We start from the raw sequence: 21,859 nt of genomic DNA, 5'->3' as shown, positions 1-21,859 counted from the left end.
ACATACAGCGTAGACAGAAGAACTCCTCCACAGTTCGACTGCCACAGTGAAACTTCTGACTTGGACCAGCTGACTCCGTCTGAGCCGTACAGCATGCCGGTAGAGGTAGACGGTCCAGCTCCAGACAACCCACTCACCTCCTTATTGCCCAGACCTCCCTCGCAAGGAGTCCAGCTGATGCCTGCAGGTGTGTGGATTTGTCAACATCTGCTTTTACTCACAGTAGTAATGACCAGAGCAGGTTTATGAGGGCAACAGACATTCAGACTTCCCTCTCAACAGAAACCTTCAGTTCTGCTTTTAGGGAGCACTAAGATGCTCTGAGATCAGGTGAGAGATGTTCTTATGGCACGTATGGAGTCGTCTTCAGGGAGGCGTCTGAGAGAGAAACCTGTATCATTTCAAAAAGCTTCATGGAAGCCAGTTTGTATGCAAAAATCGGATGAAATCTTCAACCAGACTCCCTCTGCCCCTAGAAACTCTTTCCTTAATGCAGAATTCATGACAAACAACATCCTTACTGTAGTCATATACATATATATATATATTTAAAATTCCTTCTTTCTTCCACTCTCTTTCAGCTCCCACTTCCATCATCCGAGACGACATGGGCCCCCCTCATGCCTACCAGCCTGCCGATCCACCGCAGTTCTACCCAGTACCCCCTATTGGACAACCAGGGCAGCTTCCCGCCCCCGGTTACCCTCAACAGGACCCCGGCATCCCCCCTCCCTCCTTCCAGCCGCAGCATGTGCCGACACCAGGAGGCCATCAGCAATCTGGAGCCCCAACACAAGTGTCCACACACATGCCTCCTCCACCAGGGCCACATTCACCTGTGCAAATGAACCCCCCACCTTTCCCTGCACAGCACATGCCCCCTACGGAGCAGCCGCAGGTACCATTAGACATGATGGCGTCATCCCTTCCCAGGAACTCTCTCACCCCTCAGTCGGACTTTTATGATTACATGGCTAACAAGGTCAGGGACTGAATTATTCCTCTGATTGATCGAACAGCATGGAAATCTTACCTGTCGTTTCTCATTACAGACATCTGGCAGAACACGGACTATTTCAGAGTCTTCATCACATCTGGTACGTTTGGGTGTTCTGCAAAGTAATTTAACTACACAAGTCAGAAAAAGATATTTTTCTGAAAATCTACAAAAATGTCTTAAATATGACTAAGTTTATTCTAATATTTGGCTGTGGGATGTTAGAACAATGAGAACGTACATTAAGAAAATGTAGCTCAAAATTGGATTTCTCAGCATTTGTTTATTCAAATTGTGATGAATCAGAAACAGAAGAAAAAAAAATTGTTTTAAAAAAAAATAATTATGTAGAAAATACACTTGGTGGGCAGCGTACAGCTCCATTCTGATACATCCACTTGCAGACAAACAGATCTGGAATTTTTTGTCTCTGGATGCAGATTTAATGGGAAGTCTTATCGTAAAGTCACACACGACAGCTAAATCATCTGAGTCCTTTTCGTTTTCTGCTCTGCAGCAGTCGGGGAACAGCTCTCGCAGGGCGTCTATATCATCAAATTTCTCTGGTGGAAGGGAGAGGGCAAACTCTGTCAAGCAGGTGTCCCCGCCTCCCCCGCCTATTCCAGAACAGCCACGAAAAGAGGCGACAATAGCCAAGAAAGAGTCCCCTAACAAGGTTTGGAGATCTGGAGATCTTCAGTCTATGCTCGGATGTTTTTGTTGTTTCATGTAGATTTTCCTCTTCCTGCACAAACAGAAGCTTAGCTGGTTGAAATGGCTGATGCCAAAGAGGAATGAGGCTCACCTTCCGGATGACAAAAACCCGTCTGTGAGTCTCGTTACTTTACCTCCATCTCTTTTTTTATTTTACTTTTCAGTTGATGCGTTTGACTCGAGCATGAATGACAGATTCGGGGTCTTTATTTGGCAGATTGTGTGGGATGAAAAGAAGCAGAGATGGGTGGACCTGAACGAGCCTGAAGAGGAGGTTAGGAACTTCATTTTTAGGAAAACTGAAACTGTTCAGATCAAGTGTTCTGATGTTCTGATTCTAACCCGTTTAGAGTAAACCCCCTCCTCCGCCTCCCTCTGGGTTCCCCGCCATGCCTCAGATGCCAGGACCTGGAGGACCTGCCGCTCCGCCAACTGGAGGCGTCAACATGTTCTCGATTAAAGCAGGTGAAAACGACAGCATTGCTGTGGATTTTGGCTGCACTAACGGTATGTGGTACTTGGTGTCTTAACGCTCAACTGGGATCCGTTTTTCCAGGATCTAAGGGCAGATATGTGGATGTTCTGAACCCGAGTAGAACGACTAAAGCGAGCGGAGTGGCCCCCGCTCCAGCAGACCTCTTTGCTCCTTTGGCTCCAATGCAGATGCCCAATAACCTATTTGTGCCTAGTTCAGGTGTGTGTCATAGTTTAGAGTTAATTCAATATTTGTATTTTCTTTCCATTAAAAAAATCTTAATTTTGATTTACTTTTTGTAGCTCCAGACGATCAACAACCTCTTGAGGGCAGTGAAGGTGGAAACCATGAGCAGAATTCCCCGAATAGTTCTGCTGCACAGGTATCAAAAAGACAATACTGCTTCCACTTGTTTAAAATATTTATAGTTTATTGTGAGGTTTTGGTTCTAAAAACTAACCAAATAAGTGAAATCTGCAAAGTAGAGTTACCGATGTTTAAGGCTGTAAAACCCTTCACTACACTGATACGCTTTTCTCAGACAGACATGAACATTTTCACATTTTTTTCTCTCCTTAAAAAGTTAAAATCTTTGTAATAAAATAAGTATTATGGGCTAAATGCATAAATCTGCTCGAGATACTGATTTATATAGATTTGACAAACTTCTGTACAAGACACGCAGCATGATGGAGATTGATTTACAACCAATCTGGATGTAGAACACAATGTGCTTATTAAAATAAATAAAAAGTTTGCAAAATTACAATCTGCAAAACACTGAAAACCCTAAAGGTAAATGGCAATATTGTGAAGTAAACTATAGTGAATCAAAAATTGGTCAAATTCAACCAAAACTGATCAACTTGAAATAAGTTGTTGATTTTCTCCATAACTTTAGAAGGAAAAATAGAAGTTTTTTTAAGGAATAGTTTTAGTTTTCAATAAAATGTTGGCTCCATTCTTGCAGATTTACTCTTTACATCCACAAATTTCAAAATGTTGAAGTCTTGATCGAAGTGGATCAGTGCAGCACCAGTGAATTATATGTTTAGTGTTTTGTTTTTTAGCCTGTTTTGGTCTCTTCCTGCATATTTATAGTCAGATTCTTCCCAACAGTTAACTGCAGAGGTCTTAACTCTCGGTCCAGGTTTCTCCACAGCTTTATTTCTTCATCCTCAGGACTTCCTGCTCCGTCTGATTCCCTGATTTCTTCTGTTCGAACACATCACACTCAATGACCCAGAATCAGGCTTCTGCAGGGCTGATTCTGTGGTTTTGGAGCTGAGAAACTGTTCAAACAACCCATATTGAGTAATGCAGATCTGCAGTGTTTGACAGTTGCAGTGAGGAGTTTTTATCATGTGCAGCTTTTCCCAAAAACAAAAAAAATGAATGTTTTATTCTGATCAAACATTACAGCTCTCGTCTCCTCTGAAAAAAAGAAGTTTGTTAGCTTACTTGATACAAAACTTTACATGTCACTCCGTGAAAATGCTAGTGCACTAGTTTGGAAAACGCTCTAAAATGTTTACAGTCGAATGTTGAAATCCAAAGGACTCGTGAAATATTCCTTAGTTCTTTGTAAATTGGTGAGCGGTCTTGTTGAAACACGTTTTTCTGCTTCACTTTGAGTTAAAACTCTTCTAAGATCCAAACTAAAACATGTTTTTCTGAAAATGCTCATTTATGAAGGGACGACCTTTTATTTCAAATGATCCAATAACTCCATTATTGTTTATAGTTTGAGGTTGCATCTGCTCTGATTTGAAGGTTTTGGTAAAAGATTTATTTTTATTTTATTTAACTTTTATTTCACCAGGAATTCCCAATGACTTGATATCTCATTTTCAAGGGAGAAAAGCAACATCATAAGAAAATATATACAGTTAAAACAATAAAATAGAAATAAAATACATTTTTTAATTAACAGATTAATAAAATTGTTCATCTTGAGTTATACAGTCAGATCAAGAATAAGTGACTTGTGCTTCTTTTTATATGTACATTTTAATTTTGAACTCACTTTATGGTCCATCTTGGTTTAAATCGATCATTTTTTAAAGTAGTTTATTTTAAAGAAAACATGTGCTTCCAATTAAAAATCTCTTCTTTTTAGATGTTCAACCCGACGATGATGCTGCCGCCCGCTGAAGGTCCTCCTGCTCTTGATAGTTCCCAGTCTGGAGAGGTAAGATCCCACATCAGCTGATACATTTGGACTTTTTCTTCTTAGAAATGTAACACAAATACGAAAATGTTTTTTGTTTTTTTGCTGACTTGCATTATTTTTTTAAAAGTCAAAAAATTTTATAATCCTCATCATGACTTGTTTCTAATGAACCTCTTTTTTCAATGCTAATTAGTCCATTTTCACTCTAAACTGCTGACTTGACACTAATGGAGTTGCATGGATTCATTCATCTGAGTTTCTGCTCGTCTCTCTTTGTTTCTTCCTCTCTGCTTCCTTTAAGCTCTCCCGTTCTAGCTCAATGAGTTCTTTATCACGCGAAGTGAGTCAGCATTTAAACCAGGTACCTCCAGTCAGGCCTCGGATGCTCCACCCCCTACACCCCCCACCCCTGCATTAGCTCACCGCATCATTAATGTCGCCGTTTCCCCCCCGAAGCTTTGCCTCTCGTAACCTGCTTGTCTGTGTGCTGAATCTAATTCCGCCTCCAGCGTTACTAACGGAACGAAAGCAGCCGGAACTCACGCAGGCAGACAGGAATGCTCAGTGGACTTGAAACAAGTAGAGCAGCAGCGACTCGCTCGTGTGCGTGGAGATGTCATTTTCAACCTACACAGTCGGAGAATCGATAGCGATGAACGGCTTAACCTGAAATGTTTACAGAGAAGCTGTTTGTTTGTGTTAGAGAAGTGGTTCAAAGGGAAAAAAAATGAATTATTGAGTCAATTATGTCATTTTAGGATCTATCCAGTGATCCAAAAACTTTGAACATAATGAGGAAAAAGTCTTTCCAGCAGTGTGAAAAACCTTCAAATTAATTTAAAAACACTGCTGCCCTCACCTTCCCTAAATTCAGACAACAAACAAATATGAAGAGCTGCGAGGTAAACTGTTGATTATTACACCAAATCCAAATATCTTTAATATTTATAATGACTAAGATGTTCTCACTCAGATCAGGTTCCCAGAAAAAAAACATTTTTTGGAGCTTGTTGCGTATTTCAAGAGGACAGCTTGAAAAATTCCCTAAAAGTCCATCAGCTCAAATGTTTTGGTGCTGTTTTTCAGGTGATCATCACAAACAGCTCAGGTTTATATGAAACTGATGTTTATTGTAGTAAATGTTTAGTTTGAGGATTTGAGAGCAGCTTGCATGAAAACTTGCAACATTTTCCAGCAAACAAACACAATCTTACCTTTAAATGATCTTAATATAATCTTAATAATAATGCTTATTTCACTAACTAAAAACCTTAGAACAGAGAAGAACACTTTTTCCTGCTTTTTTAAGGATAATTACTGCTAATCAATTTAAAATCTATGGATAGATGATGATAAAACAGTAGCAAAATAAAGTTAAGATGCACGTTTGTGATTATTTTATCAGTGGTCCCTCAAGAAATCACCTTTCACCTTTTTACAGATTTTTTTTATACAGTTTCGCATGCTTTTCCACCATGCTGTGTCTCCTGTACAGAAGTTTTCCAAATTTACATAAATCTGTTTCATTCTATAAACTTAGAATTATTTTTCTACAAAGGTTTGAACTTTGAGAAATTAAACAAGTGAGAAAACGGTTGAGACAAAATGAGGAGTTTTACAACCCTAAAACATCCAACAATTGTTAAAAAAAAAAAATTAAGATGACTACTTTGCAGATTTCACTCATCACGAGTTATTTTTAGAACTTAACTCCTGCATAAATGAGGGACGGCTGTACACAACTGCATAAACATCTTCTGAAAGGATGTTACGGTCCATATATTATGTAACCGTCAACACGGCATAAACCATAGCCTGCAGGACTCGACTGAAAGCTGAAGTGAGCTAACTTGAAACTATGGTCACAATTGTCAGAATCCTCAAATTAGCTGCCGCCTCCCGATTACAAATGCCACAGCATGGCCACCTGCCAAATTTGCAGAAAAACTGCCATTTAGGTTGTAGTATATGCGACTATAGCTTTAGTCAGCTACTTTATTGTTTTTTTTTTGTCACAAATATGACATTAGTCATTCATTTAGCCTCATTTCATTACCTATTATGAATTATTTCCCCTGTGGTTGTGCTTAAAAACTTCCAATCAAACCGAGGTAAACTTCATTGTCCCCATGACTCGGCTTTGCATGGCTGAACTGTAACAGTGTTGTTTTTCCCTGGTTTCCGTTCAGTGCTGCTCTTTGGTTTTTAGTGTTTTACTACCTGTTGCAGTAGCGTTAGCTTCACTATTACTCTGTCCTTCGGCAGAGCCCCCCTGCCCAGGGACCTGCACCCACGGGAGGCATCACCTTCTACAACCCTGCACAGTTTGCACAGGTAGACTTCCAGAACCCGGTTCTGTTTCCTCCCTAACTTTAGTCTCTAAAAATCTCTGTCCCTTCTCTTCCAGACAAGTGCACCATCAGGAGGTGGAGCGCGCTCCGGTCGTTTGGGTGGTCCCCGCCAGTACCCCACGTTAAAGTAAACCTCCCGAGACGACAGCACCAGACCCTCCGGGGGTTTACTGAGCCCCGCACATGGACACACTGCCCCTCTGTCTTAAGGCTTCTTTCTTCTGCCTTCACTTAAGAAGAGCGTAATCGTCAGTCTCTACAGCTTAACCACTCGTTCTTCTGAAGCCCAGTAGGTGTCACTGCTGCGTTCATTGCAGCAGGTACTGTGTTTTTTCCTTGAAGGGCTTCTTTTTCTGCATCCAAACAGTAAATTGAGATGATTTATGAATTTTATCATGCATACAGGTGTAACTATGGATGAATTTACATAAGCTGTATGTTCTTGTAGATATATAATTTAGTGTACAGTAAATACATTTGCTTTTGAAAGCTGCCCAGATTCTCCTCAAATATAACAGAATTGTCACCTCATGTACCCTGTTTTCATTTCTTTTTTTGTGTCTGCACAGAGTATAAAAAGAAGTCCCATATTGTAAGATTGTTTGTGCAGATAGAAGACAAACTGGAGAAAAAAGAATTGAAGTTTGATTTTTCTCAGTGAAAGAATCAGGTAAAGTGACTCGAGGAGAGGAGGAGGTCATCAGTGTTAAGATGCTGCTTCATTTGGATATTTATTTAAAAATTCTCCCCCTCATCACTATAAAATTACTGTTTTTGCCCACATTTCATTGTAAAACTCTCAAAAAAAACTTGCAGAAAATGAATCTATCCAAATATTTGTATATCAGATTGACTGTATTTATGACCTGTAGGCATAACGATGTGTGTGGATGAGTGTGTGAATAGCAAATAATTTTTTTCTGATAGGCTTTGACATAAATCATTTATGATTAAAGAAATAATCATATTCTGATCATTTGTATCAGCTGCTTCTGCAAATAAATCTTTATCTTAATTGTGAATTTTGAGACAATTTTACTCAAAATTTTGAGTTGGGATTTGGATGAATGATTCAGTCATAAATATATTTTTTTTTCTATACCACTTAGCCCTTGTGCTCTCTTACGGGGTCCAGATGACCCCACTTTTAATGTAAACATGCCTAGGATAGCACAAGGTTGAAAAACACTTGTTTTACAATTCCTCGTGTCTTAACATTGAATGCAAAAGGTAGATCAAATGAAAATAAAATTATTTTTACTGCACTCTGCAGCATTTTGGAAACTACTTTCATATGGAGGATTATGATTTTTTTGGTGATTTTTTTTTGTTAAATCATATTCAGAAAACATGTAGCAACACCTTACTGGTTATTAAAATGATTTTTTTCTATAAAATCTATATTTTAAAAAAAGTTTTAAAAACTTGGTGTTCTTAAAAACTAAAGCTAAAAGTATTTGTTCGACCACGTACATGCTAAAATGTCAGGACTTTTTAGTAATATGTTTTTTTTTTCAATTTTGTAAAAATATATCCTCAAAAAAGGTAAATTATTCAAAACAATTTAAATATACACTTAAAAAGTCACATTTTAATGAGTTATGGGCCATTTTTTAATGACTTGTGAATATACATTTGTAATTCTTTACTTCTTGCTACCATGAAGAAGAATCTGTGCAAAACATCCATTAGTTCTGGTCCCATAGGATGACCACAATAGCTAAAAATCAAGAGCATAGCTTCTTATTGCAAATATACTTGAGGAATTATACGTACAGTACAAAAACTGATCACGTTTGGCAGCATTTAGAACAACACTTCCACTAGATCCACACACTGCTCCACTGCAGAGCCTCTGATTGTTTTCACGTTTATGCATTTTTTCAGAGTTTCCTCAGCAGAGGGCGAGAATGTTCAGCTTTCTGCTTCCAAGGCAGATTGTGCTTTTTTGACGGCAACCTCCAGCATGGAGTGATCACCAAGCAGCTGCTGGAGAGCAGAGGGGTTCATCTCCAGGAGCATTCCTGTAAAGACGATTTCTTTTAGTTACATGTGAATCTCTGTTTTAAAGAAAACACTTTGAATCACCTGTAATGTCATTAGCATGAAGTGGATCCATCTCCTCCACGAGGGAGAAGAGCTTCTCCCCCAGTCTGTCTTTGTCCTCGGCGTCTGACAAGCCGCCGTTTTCCGTCTCCTCTGCATTCTGCCTGAATGACGACATTCTTATATTTTAGTATTCTCTAATACAAATCTGTCAAGGGGAAAAAAATAATACAGCATACGTACTCTTTTAGTATCTTCAGGGCCAGAGTCACCTGCTCCTCCAGCAGGTGGGAGTCTGAAAGAAGCTGCAAGACTGCATCTTTGTGCTGCTCCAGAAGCATTCCTACGCAGACAGGAAATGTTATTTTCATAAAGTCTAGATTATCTTTAAAATCAGAAAAGCTCCCCCAGACTTAAGAGATCTCAGAAGTTGCTGACAAGATCAAATCCATGTGACATTTTTGTGTTTGCAACATTTCAAAGCCGAGTGTGAAAAACCGTCACTCGCCTGTGATTTTTTGGGAGTGACCGGTGTTGAACACGTCCACCAGTTCAAACAGCTGCTCCCCCAGAGAGTCCGAAGATGCAGATGCGTCGTCTTCATCCTTGCTCACTACCCCACTACACACACAAGTCACAGGATCATGAGAACATTGTGTAAGTATCCCAGCACTAAATTACAACCCACAACTGTCACTTTAAAATCTGACACTAAGGTGTTGCTTCAAAAATAGTCGTGACAAATCAGTGATGTGAGAAATCCAAAGCTCTGAAGTTTTTATTTTTTCAGACAGCAGTATGAGACCCCATGACAAGGAGAGGCAGGTAGTGCAACCAAAAACTGTACTCAAGAGTAAACGAGAAAAAAAATAAAAAACATTCATTCATTATTTTTTTTTATCCAATCAGATCAATCTGTATGAGGCAATCAAATTGCCTCAGTGATATAAAAGGATCACCTATTTGTTTATTAGAATTTCCAATATTTCAACTGATTTTCCTCTTTATTTGACACAGCTTTATATCACACATTTACCATGCTAATGCTAATCATAACCCTTTTATGCAGTAATCTGCTGATACTGATATTGTGCCAGTAATGTTATTTGATTGAATGGAGCAAATTAATAAAAGGAAAGAGGAAAAATAAGCCAAGTGATGCTGAGTGAGAATACTTTTAAATCTACTCATGTAGCAAATATGGTAATATTAAGGAGTACAAATGCACTAGAGTTACTTAACTATACGTAACCCATTACTATCCACCTCTAGAGACATCTACTACGTTATAAATCTATTTAAAAACAATGATACTGATGATCAGATCCATCCTGCTCATACCTGGGCTCCTGAACCAGCTGCAGGGCTGTGTGGGCTTTCTCCACCGCTGCAGTCAGTAAGGCCTCGTCCTGCAGCATCTTGGTGAGCACAGACGCTGGCAGCTCCAACAGCATCCCTGAAACCCACACCACTTGTTCTGGTCGCTCAATGACAACGGCTGGAGCATTAGTCTGCCACGCAGGTAACCTTACCTGTAAGTTTCCCCGCCTCCTCGTTGTGTTTGGGGTAAATCAGGGTGTACAGCTGTTCTCCGAGTGTCTCCAGATCATCTTCTTCATCCATGTTACAATAAGAGCTTTAAAAGTCTAATTTTTGAAATGTACAGATAACTTTTACGTTTGACAGCCGTTTAATTTTCATTCCCCGATCACGTAAATCGTAAAAAAGCTTTTAATGATACCTTTGGATTTCATTGATAATTTGTCTATGACTTATTTTTTATCTTAAAGTGTAGATTTTAGATTTAAATAAAGATGACGCATTGATTAAAGTAAAATTATAGTATAAGAAACCACTATTCCTTAGCTGTCTGTAAACACAGGCGCAGAGTGATGACGTCTCTGAATGTAGCACGAGGATAAAAATCCCTCCGCGACCAGTTAAAGTAACTAGTACTCTTAAAACTACTTTTCGTGAATTAAAGTGAAATTGCATTTATACAAATAATTCTGTATACATTAACAGTTTTTTCCGCATGTTTTGAGCATCATTAAAGCATACCATATTAGCCAGTCTTCATAAAACAATTTGTATGGTGCGGAGGAATCTTTGAAATCTGTTGCGTTAAGCGGCTTCCGCCCTCTCCGGTCCTTTTCCTTCGCTAAAAGGTAACGTGGTCGCTTCGGTTGCTAGCAGCTAGCCATTAAAGTTGAAATAATGTATTTCTATGGTTGCATTTTGGCTCACCTAATACACAGATTTTAATACATTGAAGACATTTACTCGTGTATGTTTGTAAATGAGTCAATTCAAGCGAGTTATTGAGATACATAAATGGAAACGCACCGCTGCGAAATAGGCCCCACTTAGCCCCGGTTCCACTGTATGAGCTAAAGGGCTAACCTAAGCTAGCATGCTTTTAACATTAAAATGATTGGATTTGGTTATGATGTTTCAACCATAACAATACTGCAACATTATAAATGTCTCCAATCTAATATGTAATTCTCCAGAAAAACACAGTGAAGAGATTTAGCCAATGATCCATATTGTCTCATTTCTTAGACGTTAACCATCTTCTAGTTTTGTCATTTGAAATAAATTGAACTGGAATAGATTCTTGTCTCGTTTAGGTTCATCATGTCGGCTCATCTGCAGTGGATGGTCATCAGGAACTGCTCCAGTTTCCTCATCAAGAGGAATGGACAGACTTACAGCACTGTAAGGAAACTTGTTTTCACTCAACTATGTCTGTATGTTCAGTATTATTTTCCTTTTAAAAAAAAATGGTTCATGTAAATACAATTTTCTAGGTTAGAATCTTAGTCGTGTGATACTGTTAAATTTATATAAATGGGACTAGCTGTTATTAAATATTAATCTTTTGGAATTAGACATTTGCAACACCTTTTGACTAAATTATTGAAATTATCTTCATTTTTCAAAAGGCTACACATGTTTGTATCTATTGAACCAGACAATATTCTGTCAGATCTTGCACCCAATTTGACTTTATATGCATGTTAGTTTGCCCTGGTAGTTTTTGCTGCTTTTTTTTTGTTTTGTTTTGTTTTTATACTCTCTTGTTTTATTAAAGAAAGTTCCTATTCGCACTTAATTTTCTAAATACGTGCGGCCATCACTGAACTTTTTTCTTGGCCACACGTACCTGGAGGAAGTTAGATTCATATGTGTGATAAACAACAACATGTAGCCTTAGACACTTGTGCATCTTGGCTTCTCGTATTACATGTGGCCAACATAAATTTTCATCCATTTTTGTGCTGGTCGCGTGCAAGTATGTGCAAATAACATCACCCTTTATTAAAACAAATACATTTGCAAGGATTTGTTCAAGTCTTTTGGCAAATGTTGATGTAAATGTTAACCAGGTGTTAATCAGACTAATGTTTCAATTTAAAGCCATGTACGTTTCTTTTGCAGCTTCAGTTTATTGTAGCCTCACATTATATGTGATCAGAATTGATCTTTGGTTACAGAGATCATAGCAGGAGTGCTGCAAGTCATTAGGAAAACATTAAAATAATACTTTGCAGTGATCAGTCTTGAGTCTGAATTTAATGAAAACAAGTTTTCTATCTCAAAATTCCTTGTTTCATTCTCCACCTTGTCAATTCTGATTTATTGAAGTGTTATCTTGTTATTTAATCCTTTCTGTAAAGTGCTCAACATATATGATCTGTATCGCAGGAGCCCAACAATCTGAAGGCCAGGAACTCTTTCCGCTTTAACGGCCTGGTGCACAAAAAGACTGTTGGTGTGCAGCCTGCTGCTGATGGCAAGGGCATTGTGGTGGTGCTGAAGAAGCGCGCAGGTAAAAGTCTGAAGTATTCATCGTTTAAATCTGAGGTTTTAAATGTCTTTAGTCCGGTTTTTTTCTGAGTTAAAGAGAACTGGGTGGCTCTCTTTTGAAGCCTCAGCTCTTCTACAGAGTGGCTTCAAACTCGTTCATAGATTTACTTCAGTATTGGTCATTTGAAATCTTGTGTCAAACAGGCCAGAACAAACCTGCCAGTTCCTACAACAAGATCACCATCAACAAGAACTCCCGTGCCACGCTCAACAGCCTCAGGCACATCATTCGCAAGAACAGCTACAGGAAGGACCTGCGCATGGTGAGTTCAACCAACGCCGCTTATTCTGACAGATTTATGACGGTAAACCTTTAACAATGTTTATGAACTGTGTTTCAGGCTGCTCTGCGTCGTGCAAGCGCCATTCTGAAGAGCCAGAAGCCTGTCGTGGTGAAAAAGAAGCGCACCAGGGCCACAAAGACAGCATAAGCTGCAACACATGATTAATAAATAAAAGAAAATTTGTTTGGACGAAACATTTCAGTCTTGAGTCTTTGTGATAAAAACACTTAAACAGACTTAAACATCTGGATGGACTTAAGGAATGGATTTAAACCACTAACAAAAGGTTAGGGAAATTGTTATGTACATGAAAGCTTTTCAGAAATATTTGGTCTTAATTTTGATTAAATACAAAGCTTTCTTTTTATATTACTAATGATGTGCAATGACTGTCTATCTACAACAGGGGTATCAAACTCAATTGCACAAGGAGCCAAAATACACCTTAGGTTGCAGGCCGAACTGGATTAACATGTTTAAAACTTTAAAAACGTAATTTAGCGTAACTTGGAATATTATTCCAGAATAAGTCAACTTAAACCTTAAATAACTTTTATTTTACTCTCTGTAAAATATATATTTTGTCCAAATTATACAAGGTAGAAATAAGCACTAGATGGCATCAGGCCATTAATAACAATATAATAAAATGATCTGCGGCTGGATATAATTACCCCGGTCCTTGACTTAACTGAATTATATCGGTGTTATATATGTCTATATGTATGAACATTTGTATTTATTATACTTTAGATTGCAGTTTAGACAAGTTCCTTTCAAAATAAAAACATCCTGTGTAAGAGAACTAACCTTTAATTTTTGCAAAGCTTTTGCATTTTTCCTCAAAGTCAAAGAGCCACAGTGGAGGGATAAAAGAGCCACATTTGACTCTGGAGTCTTGAGTTGCAGACCCCTGGTCTAGATCAGGGGTCTGCAACCTTTAAATCTAAAAAAAGAACATTTGGTCCAGAATCTTAGGGTCAAAAAACCCAGAGAGAGCTGCAAAGTGTCACCTCAAAGATAGAAAAATACACTTTATTTATGTTTTTTTAAGTCATTAATTTATAAAATATACATTTGAAATGTTCTCTACAATGAGTTTTTCTATATGATTTAACTTATTTCACTTTGACAATAGCACATTCAAGTTCCTTTCAAAATAAAACATCCTGTGTTCAATCAGATCCTCCAGCTGCAGCAAATTTACTTTAATTAAAAATGCAAGAAGCATGAGATTTATAATTACTGACATTGGTGTTCCTTCATCCTTTTATTCTTTTAAAAGTGAATCAAAACTTGACAACATTAGTGTAGAATCCAAATTATTTTAAATTCCACACATGTAAATGAAATAAGATGATGTCACTCTGATTATAAACCTCTGACTGTAGACTCAACCTCAGTTTAATCAGTTAGGCCATGTGTCAAAGTCAAGGCCCAGGTAATAATATCCAGTCCTCCTGATAATTTTTTTAAATTATTAATAATTATTAATTAGGACAAAATATATTTTTATTTTTATTGTGAGTAAAAAAAGTGATTAAAGGGTTAAGTTGATTTATTCTGGAATAATATTTTTGTCTTTTTATTATTCATAAATATGTTAAAGTTACAATTTTAAAGTTTTTAAAATTGGCATTCTGCTTGCTTTTTGGACTATTTTGGCATTTAATAAGATTTTTTAGGCTATTTTGGAGTTTATCTTATATTTCAGCTACATACTAGCTGTTTTTTGGACTAACTTAAGTTTTTTTTCTATTTTTATTTTTTTTAGGGCTAATTTGGCATTTAGCTAATATTTTTGCTGGCTATCAGCTTCAGCATTTTTAGCTATTTCAGCATCTTCAGCAGCTAAATTCAGCATTTCTACTAGCATTATTGCAGAAAATGCTAGTTCATGATAATGTTAAATATTTCGCTTTAGAGCTCAATACATGTGTTTTTATTTTTATTTTTCCCCCTTGAGTGATTGAGTTTGACTCCCCTGAGTTAGGGCTATGTCAAAAATATAAGCAAATTAATTAGTTAAGTTTGAAGTTTTTTAAAGACCAAAAAAAAAACAAAAAAAAAACACACACAATGGAGGAATAAAAGAGGGTTACAGACCCCTACCCTTCACATCTGGTAAACTGTGATATTTGCTTAACCATGTCTTGATCCAAGTCCACTGGTGACACTTTGAGACAAGTTCACCTGCAACATTTGACAGCCTAAAGGTGCGCTTTGGCCAGGAGGTACTATTTTTCCGTTAAGCTACTTTGTGTGTTCATGGCTGTTCGAATAATGAACTTGGAATGATTTTCTGGCAAAACCAGCTTTTTATTTCCACTTAGTGTTATAAAATGATGCAACATTAAAAATAATTTTCTAGATTTGTCCCCAATAAGAAAGGCACACCGTCACACAGTGAGATAATTATGTGGAAAACACAGATGTGTCTATCACCTCCCTATGATCTGTGAATACAGCATCCATTGAGAACAGTATCCCCATCTTATTGTGTAGTATAAATAAATATATTCTAATTCTAAAATAAATAAAATGTAGCTAATGGGTGACCCAAAGTATAAATTGACCTATTTAATGTACCTTCAATCACAAACCAGGTTCACAACCTTATTAACTTTTGAATTCCTAGGTTTAACCTGGTGGAGTCAAGTGATCGAAAGGCCAGTAACCTGCTGGTGTACATGAAAAATGAGTTTTTTGTTTAGTTTCCTATACATTTTACACTTATAACCATAGTTTCAGTTTTGCCTACAGCGTATCGCTTCATGACTAATAACTGCTAAAGGTTTGTAGCATCTGTTTATGTAGGAAAACTGTAGTCGGAGCTGGAAGCTGTTTCCTGCTGCAGCCACTGATGTGGAATCATTAGATGGATTTTAAAGCAGCCCACTGGCAGCTTTCCATCTATGGCTTTGGAATTAAAAGTGAAACTGTTGTCCCCCCACCCCCCACCCCTGCTGAGTCTAATCTGATAGACCATCCGTCCCCAATCATCACGGGATTCAGACGTGTCAAGTGAGAGGGTGGCCAGGTATCAGTGAAGATGTGACAGAGCCTGCATGCAACGGTCGCTATGAGAGGACTGAGGGCGCCGCTCCTCTTGGTTCTGGTCACGCTGCTGGTGCTTGAAAGTCGGAGCTTTGAGCTGCAGGATACCATCCACGCTCTGCTGGAGGAGAACATCCACCTCCATGACCAGCTGGAAAACCTCACCCAGGCCCTCAGGGAGCTCAAGCGGATGCTGTGGATGCACGGGAACGGTACGCCCGCCACCGCCATCCTTTATTTCTGAGATAACCTAAAGATAAATACAATTTATTTTGTTAATTTCACAAAAATATCCTTATAAAATATGTTTTAAGTCAAAAATACCCTGAATGGAGTTAAAATAAAATGTTCCATGTGAATAACTTTCACCTTCAAGGTCAGAACAGAGGTTTAATTTACCAGCTGTGTTGAGTCACTTAATCCTTTCCCTCCTTCATCACTCATGCACGCTCGTGCCATCATAACACTTTGCAGAACGGAGACAATAACAACATGTTTGTGATGCAGATCCAGAGCATCAGGAGCACTACGATGACGAAGACGTGCAGCAGCTGTGGGACGAGTGGTCACAACATGGTGAGGATTTCTGGTCACAGACACTCAGATCGTCTCATTGGACATTGATTTCAGGGTCATGTCGTGCTTTGTGAATGAATCTGAGGTGTAAAAATAACACGAGCATAATATTATCTCATGCTGTTAGTGGAAACTTTTCTCTACATTCTGAAAACATGACAGATACTTTCAAACAGAAAATAAGATCACACGTAATGGTAAAATGGCAATAATAACTTGATCAATCCACAAATGATGTTTTGTTTCTTCATGAAAGGAATGAGCGGTGAAACCCATCTGCTCCTGGAGCACGCCTTTTGTGGACACGAGCAGCATGACTCGGCGGCCCCCCTCCATGAAGACACGGGCCTCCTGGTACTGGTGCTGTCCTGCGTCACCCTGCTGCTGCTCCGCTGCTTATAGACTACGTTAGCCTGATGGGAGAAGAAGAGGCGGCGAATCACATCATTGAGTTAGAGGTAGAAAATGCCAACTCGGCAGTGCAGTTTGACTGAACCGGGAGTGTTGAAGCGGCTGGGGGGGGTTGACCCCCTCCACCCCTGTGGACTCCATCCAGCTCCAACAGATTATCGAGCCCACAGGATTGAATTTGTCCCTGTCACCTCTGAGGCTCTTCCTGGACTGGAAAGTTGATGCTAGAGCCAGAAAATTAAAGCGCTGAGTCATGCCGGGGGAACAACAATGAAGGAATTAAAAGCAGTTATTACAGTAACCCTAATCATGTATCAAAATGAATGCTTTAAACATGAATTTAAATGAAACACAAAAGATTTTTTTATTATTATGAGAAAGTTTTTGGTAGAGTTTAATCTTGGAATAATCATTAAAAATTAGATAATTAAAATGTTAAAACCAAGCTGTAGGGTTATTCTTAGTTTTTATGTTTGCACACAAATTTTAAAAACAAAACATATTCTTATGCTATAGTACTTTATGCTAGCTTTTGGGCTAACCATACAATTTGCGTTTTTCTCTGGTGAAAAGAGAGAATCAAACATCAAATAATAGAGAAGATAACAACATAAATGTTAACACTTAATATTAAACAAATAAATCACTTCTTTGTTGCATTACTATTAATAAAAGATTTAGTGAAAAGGGCAGGTGAACTTCTAAACATTTAAATGGCAGCCATTTTGGAAGAGACCATTACGATGCGTTTCTTCTCTGGTGAAAAGAGAGAATAAAAATCAAATAATAGAGAAAATAACAACATAAATGTTAACACTTAATATTAAAACAAATAAATCAGTACTTTGATGCATTACTATTGATAAAAGAATAAATGAAAAGGCTCTTGAACTTGTAAACATTTAAATGGCAGCCATTTTGGAAGAGACCATTACAATGTGTTTTTTATTCCAGCTTTAACAGCTAAATGCTCTTTATTTTATTACATCTCTGGTCTTTTTTGCTTGAATTGGCAAATAATTGATGATTTTACTCTAATTTTGGACTAATAAAATGTTGTGGTGGGCGGAGCAACCTCCGAATGATAAACCCTTATCACTTCCGCTTTTTTCCCCCCCTTACGGCTTTATTTTATCATGATTACCGGTCCAGGTATTTATATTTATGAATTTAGACATTAACATTTATAATTTAGTTTATAAAAAATATGGTTAATTTTCTACCTGAAATATCTGGAATAATAATAAACAAGATTCATTAAATTGAAATGTGCTGCAGTTTTTTTGGACTATTTATTTGACCAAATGGTACGACAAAGAAAACATTAAAAAAAAAAAAACTAAAGTAGGGAGAGATTTTAGTATAATCAAACAAAAAAGAAAGGGAATGTCTTTATTTTTAACACAACAAATAAATAGATATCACAAACGTACAGCATCCCTATCCTGCATATAATCCTCAATAAATTGCTGGGATTTAATAAATATAATCTATGTTAACCTGGAATGATAAGATGAGACAAAAACAGCTGGATTCCTCTTTATCCATCGGACAGCTTGATTTGAAGCTGCTCACTAACTTTCAAAAAGAACGCCCCAGAAGAACCATTCCCTTTATGGAGAACAAATGCAACTTTTTATGCTGTATATTAAAAACAAAATAATATTTTTATATGTACTTTTCTAAATCCGATAGTGATGTATTGCAGATGCAGCAAAAGTGTTCTGCTTCTCTCATCTGTTGGTGAACGCTGCTGTCATTTGTCACCATATTTTAAAAAAAGATTGTCAGCAGCTTTTATTTATGCATCCCAGTTGAATATTATGTGGATATATAGAGAGAGAGTTATTATTTTAAACCTGTTATGATTAAGACACTGGTTTACTTGTGAAAACTAAACGTGTTTTCACTGCAATCGTTTGCAGTGAAGTTGGGACAAACCTTAGAAGTGACCTAATTCTTGCTGCAGAATAAACAAGCAAGTTCACAAGGTTAAGAGACTCTAGCACCAACACGGGGTGGAACAGGGGTAGGTGAGATGTAACTTTTGGTTGAGCTTCCGTGCTGCAAGGTGAATGGTTACATGTGACTCTGTAATCACTGCAGGGGTCCACAGATATAAATAACATGTACAGACAGTCCATGCAGATTGCATTGCATGTTTCTCAATCAATTAAAAGTCTAATCTATGTCAAGGTCTGAGTCCTCGTCACTCGCAGTGCTCTGGATGATGGCCCCGTTACGGACAGTTTTAGGAACGATTGGGGGCTTCTCGGGCAGCAGGCCGTACTCCTGCAGCAGGGCCTCCACGTCTACGGCGAAGAAGTCCTCCCCGAGCTGGTCTGTGAGCCGCACGAAGTTGCCGATGAGGTCCCCGCCTTTGTAAACCAGCAGCGCGGGCAGAGCGCTCTCCCTGAACAGGTCGCTGATGCTGATGGCCGAGCTGCGCACGCTGCAGAACTTTACCAGGGGGTACTCCTGCGCCAGGCACATCAGGCTGCCGCTCATGGCCTCACAGCCCGGGGCGTCGGGCTCATAGATGTGGATCATGATCAGCGTGCTTTTGTCCTCTTTGTCCAAAGCTTCCAGGAAGTCTTCTCCGCTGTTCAGCTCGTACACCTGCTGGAAGCGCTTCCCTTTGCAGAGCTGACGCCGCATCTCCTCGATGCGCTTCATCCGGTACTGCTGCAGGAAGTCTTCGTCATCTTCATCTTCCTGAAGCATGTTGTACTCCTGCATGGTCATCTGTAAAGAAGGCATTGGGCAGAACATAAAAATAGAATTCATACATACAAGAAGCACAAGAAAATTAATTTGCGGAAGACTTGCTATCAGAGAATTTTAAGTCAAGTAGATAGAACTTTAATTGAGCAGCTGCTTACCTTTCCTTGGATCTTGTTCTGCAGCTCTTTCTGCTTTTCTTTGTCTTTTTCCTGGTCCAGGTCTGACTTGCAGGTCATGGACAGCTTCTTTATTAGTCTTTCCATCTCTCTTTTCTGCTCCTGTTTCTGTTCCACCTCCAGCTGCTTGTATTTCCTCCAGTCATTAATCACACCCTTTGGTCCTGGGATGGAAAAGTTTCAGTTGTCATATATAATCCAGCAAATGAAAATAAATCAACTCCCAAATGTGTTTGTTTTACGTACATTATCAGTGTTAACCAGGCTTGGAATTGTCAATTTGTGAAGTTATATTCTTAATGTATTGTACACAAAATAGTATTGAAGTATTAAAAATGCTCACAAAATTCATTTCAATAATTTTTTTTACTGAAAATGTATTAAAAAAATGTATCTCCTAATATTGCACACTACTTATTTATTTATTTATTTTTTGCCCACATGCAAACATTTTTTTTTCTTAGACGTGAATTTGGGTAACCTATGCAAAATGAAGTAAATGAGAGTACAGCTGCATACTCCCACCTGTATTGACAGAACTTCCATCCGCGCTGTAGTCGATCTCGGGTTCCTCAGCGTTCCCGTCTCGAATGATCTTACTCTCCCCCTCGTCATCGTCACTGCCTTCATCCTCGCTGCTGCTGTAGTAGTACTGCGGCTTCTCCCCCAGAATCTTGTCATCCAGAGTCGTCATGACAACGGTTCAACTGCAAATGATGTACTCAGTGACCCTTACATATAACAAACACAGATTCATCTATTCTTACTTGGTTAAACTCATGTGTAATACTTGACACTAAAATGCATCTTTATAACTGCAATAAACACAAATAAAATCACAATTTCATTACTTTACATTATCCTGAAAAACAAGTTGTTAAAAAGAATTAATGAGATTTTTTTTAAAGGGAAATGATCATATGTAGGTCACATTAAGCCTGTTTAACTCGGGATGAAAGGCCTTCAGTGCTTCACTGATCCGCTTTTAATTCAGTCTTTGTGTTCAGATGGACAAAGAAAACATCACAGTGAGGCTAAGCCCTCTAAATGATGTTAGATTGTTTCTATTTTGTGGCTTTTTAAGTTGAGCTGCGACAAAACAAATGTATAGAAAATAACATTTCAAAACAAAGGTAAACACTACTGCTAACATCGAAACTGTCACTTTCCATATCACTACTACGGACATGATCACCAACAATCGTTACCCTGCGGATGAGCTATACAGTTATTCTCTGAAGTGCCAATAGTTAGTTGGAAAAAGTAGATCGATGCTGATGACAACGGAATGGACGAGGGAGGAAATAGCCGCTAAGGGAATTTAGCAAGATTAGCATTAGCCTAAGAGCTAACTAGTGAACAAGCTTCGGCTAAAACCATTAAAAATAAAAAATATACGAGAACATTAACTATAACAGGACTTTAATAGCTAATATCGCGTTAATATTCAGTTATTACTGGTGTCTTACCTCTTTTCTATAGCAAGAAAACGTTAAATGTCGCTAGCTCACTTTTGCTAATCTGCCCCTTTCAGCCTTCTCAAGACACGCCCCTAAACTGTGATGCCTTCCAAGCTGTCGGAAATCTCGAAATTATTAAGAGATTAAGAGATTTTCATCCCTCCAGCTCATGATATTACAGGTGTAATTCAGTGCAGGGGGACTCGAGATTCATCAACTCATGTGTCGCTGGTCAAACCTTTTATAAACTCACCTTTAAAGTCCCGGAAGAACAAAATCCTATGAAAGTCCAAATTAACCCTAATACAGAGACTAATTTTTGTGAACTGTTGAGACACATTTTAGGTGATTTACTAAAGAAGTGTGTTATTTGGAATATTATTGTTGAAAACTAACCTTAAAATTATTGTTAAACTGTTAAAAAAAATGAGGTAAACCAAAATCGAAACTTCATTATTTAATTTTTCCTATTGTATTTGAAAGCAGCACTGAGAGTCAAAGAGAAGTAGGCGACTCCCGTTTTACCAAAGGAAAGTACTTAC

At 38.2% G+C, this 21,859-nt stretch overlaps 4 protein-coding genes across 6 annotated transcripts in view; 2 read left to right on the top strand and 2 right to left on the bottom strand.

Moving 5' to 3' along the window:
* The window catches only part of sec16a (SEC16 homolog A, endoplasmic reticulum export factor), a gene marked incomplete in the record, with an annotated part of 19,744 nt that extends 12,012 nt beyond the window's left edge, over positions 1–7,732 (top strand). The window contains 13 exon segments of the mRNA XM_024299846.2: positions 1–187; positions 582–982; positions 1,053–1,097; positions 1,515–1,673; positions 1,755–1,826; positions 1,929–1,985; positions 2,062–2,176; positions 2,268–2,405; positions 2,489–2,568; positions 4,306–4,377; positions 4,661–4,720; positions 6,625–6,693; positions 6,767–7,732. Of these exon segments, the coding sequence (XP_024155614.1) occupies positions 1–187; positions 582–982; positions 1,053–1,097; positions 1,515–1,673; positions 1,755–1,826; positions 1,929–1,985; positions 2,062–2,176; positions 2,268–2,405; positions 2,489–2,568; positions 4,306–4,377; positions 4,661–4,720; positions 6,625–6,693; positions 6,767–6,841 (1,530 nt within the window).
* A 549-nt stretch (positions 7,733–8,281) lies between these two features.
* On the bottom strand, positions 8,282–10,730 carry LOC112163002. The gene is made up of 6 exons (XM_024299072.2): positions 10,289–10,730; positions 10,098–10,212; positions 9,265–9,377; positions 9,000–9,099; positions 8,799–8,920; positions 8,282–8,734 (listed from the first exon to the last, which is right to left on the bottom strand). Exons 1-6 carry the CDS (start codon positions 10,377–10,379, stop codon positions 8,625–8,627), a joined length of 651 nt encoding a protein of 216 aa, XP_024154840.1. The 5' UTR covers positions 10,380–10,730; the 3' UTR covers positions 8,282–8,624.
* Positions 10,731–10,870: 140 nt separating this feature from the next.
* Positions 10,871–13,107, top strand: rpl28 (ribosomal protein L28). The gene is made up of 5 exons (XM_024299073.2): positions 10,871–10,924; positions 11,390–11,477; positions 12,468–12,591; positions 12,774–12,892; positions 12,971–13,107. Exons 2-5 carry the CDS (start codon positions 11,397–11,399, stop codon positions 13,058–13,060), a joined length of 414 nt encoding a protein of 137 aa, XP_024154841.1. The 5' UTR covers positions 10,871–10,924; positions 11,390–11,396; the 3' UTR covers positions 13,061–13,107.
* A 5,228-nt stretch (positions 13,108–18,335) lies between these two features.
* pdcl (phosducin-like) lies at positions 18,336–21,468 on the bottom strand. 3 transcript variants are annotated; one of them, XM_036214503.1, is made up of 5 exons: positions 21,327–21,435; positions 20,639–20,672; positions 20,383–20,564; positions 19,840–20,021; positions 18,336–19,702 (listed from the first exon to the last, which is right to left on the bottom strand). In XM_036214503.1, exons 3-5 carry the CDS (start codon positions 20,549–20,551, stop codon positions 19,139–19,141), a joined length of 915 nt encoding a protein of 304 aa, XP_036070396.1. In that variant the 5' UTR covers positions 20,552–20,564; positions 20,639–20,672; positions 21,327–21,435; the 3' UTR covers positions 18,336–19,138. The 3 variants fall into 3 exon arrangements, with proteins under 3 accessions (XP_036070396.1, XP_024155142.1, XP_024155143.1); XM_024299374.2 differs by lacking the exon at positions 20,639–20,672 and having other exon boundaries at positions 21,327–21,468; XM_024299375.2 differs by lacking the exon at positions 20,639–20,672 and having other exon boundaries at positions 20,383–20,588.
* Positions 21,469–21,859: the final 391 nt, after the last annotated feature.

The sequence above is a fragment of the Oryzias melastigma genome, linkage group LG12 (genome assembly GCF_002922805.2).
Source record: "Oryzias melastigma strain HK-1 linkage group LG12, ASM292280v2, whole genome shotgun sequence".
Lineage (NCBI taxonomy): Eukaryota > Metazoa > Chordata > Actinopteri > Beloniformes > Adrianichthyidae > Oryzias > Oryzias melastigma.
The sequence above is the reverse complement of the archived record's forward strand: the minus strand, read 5'-3'. Positions and strand labels throughout refer to the sequence as shown.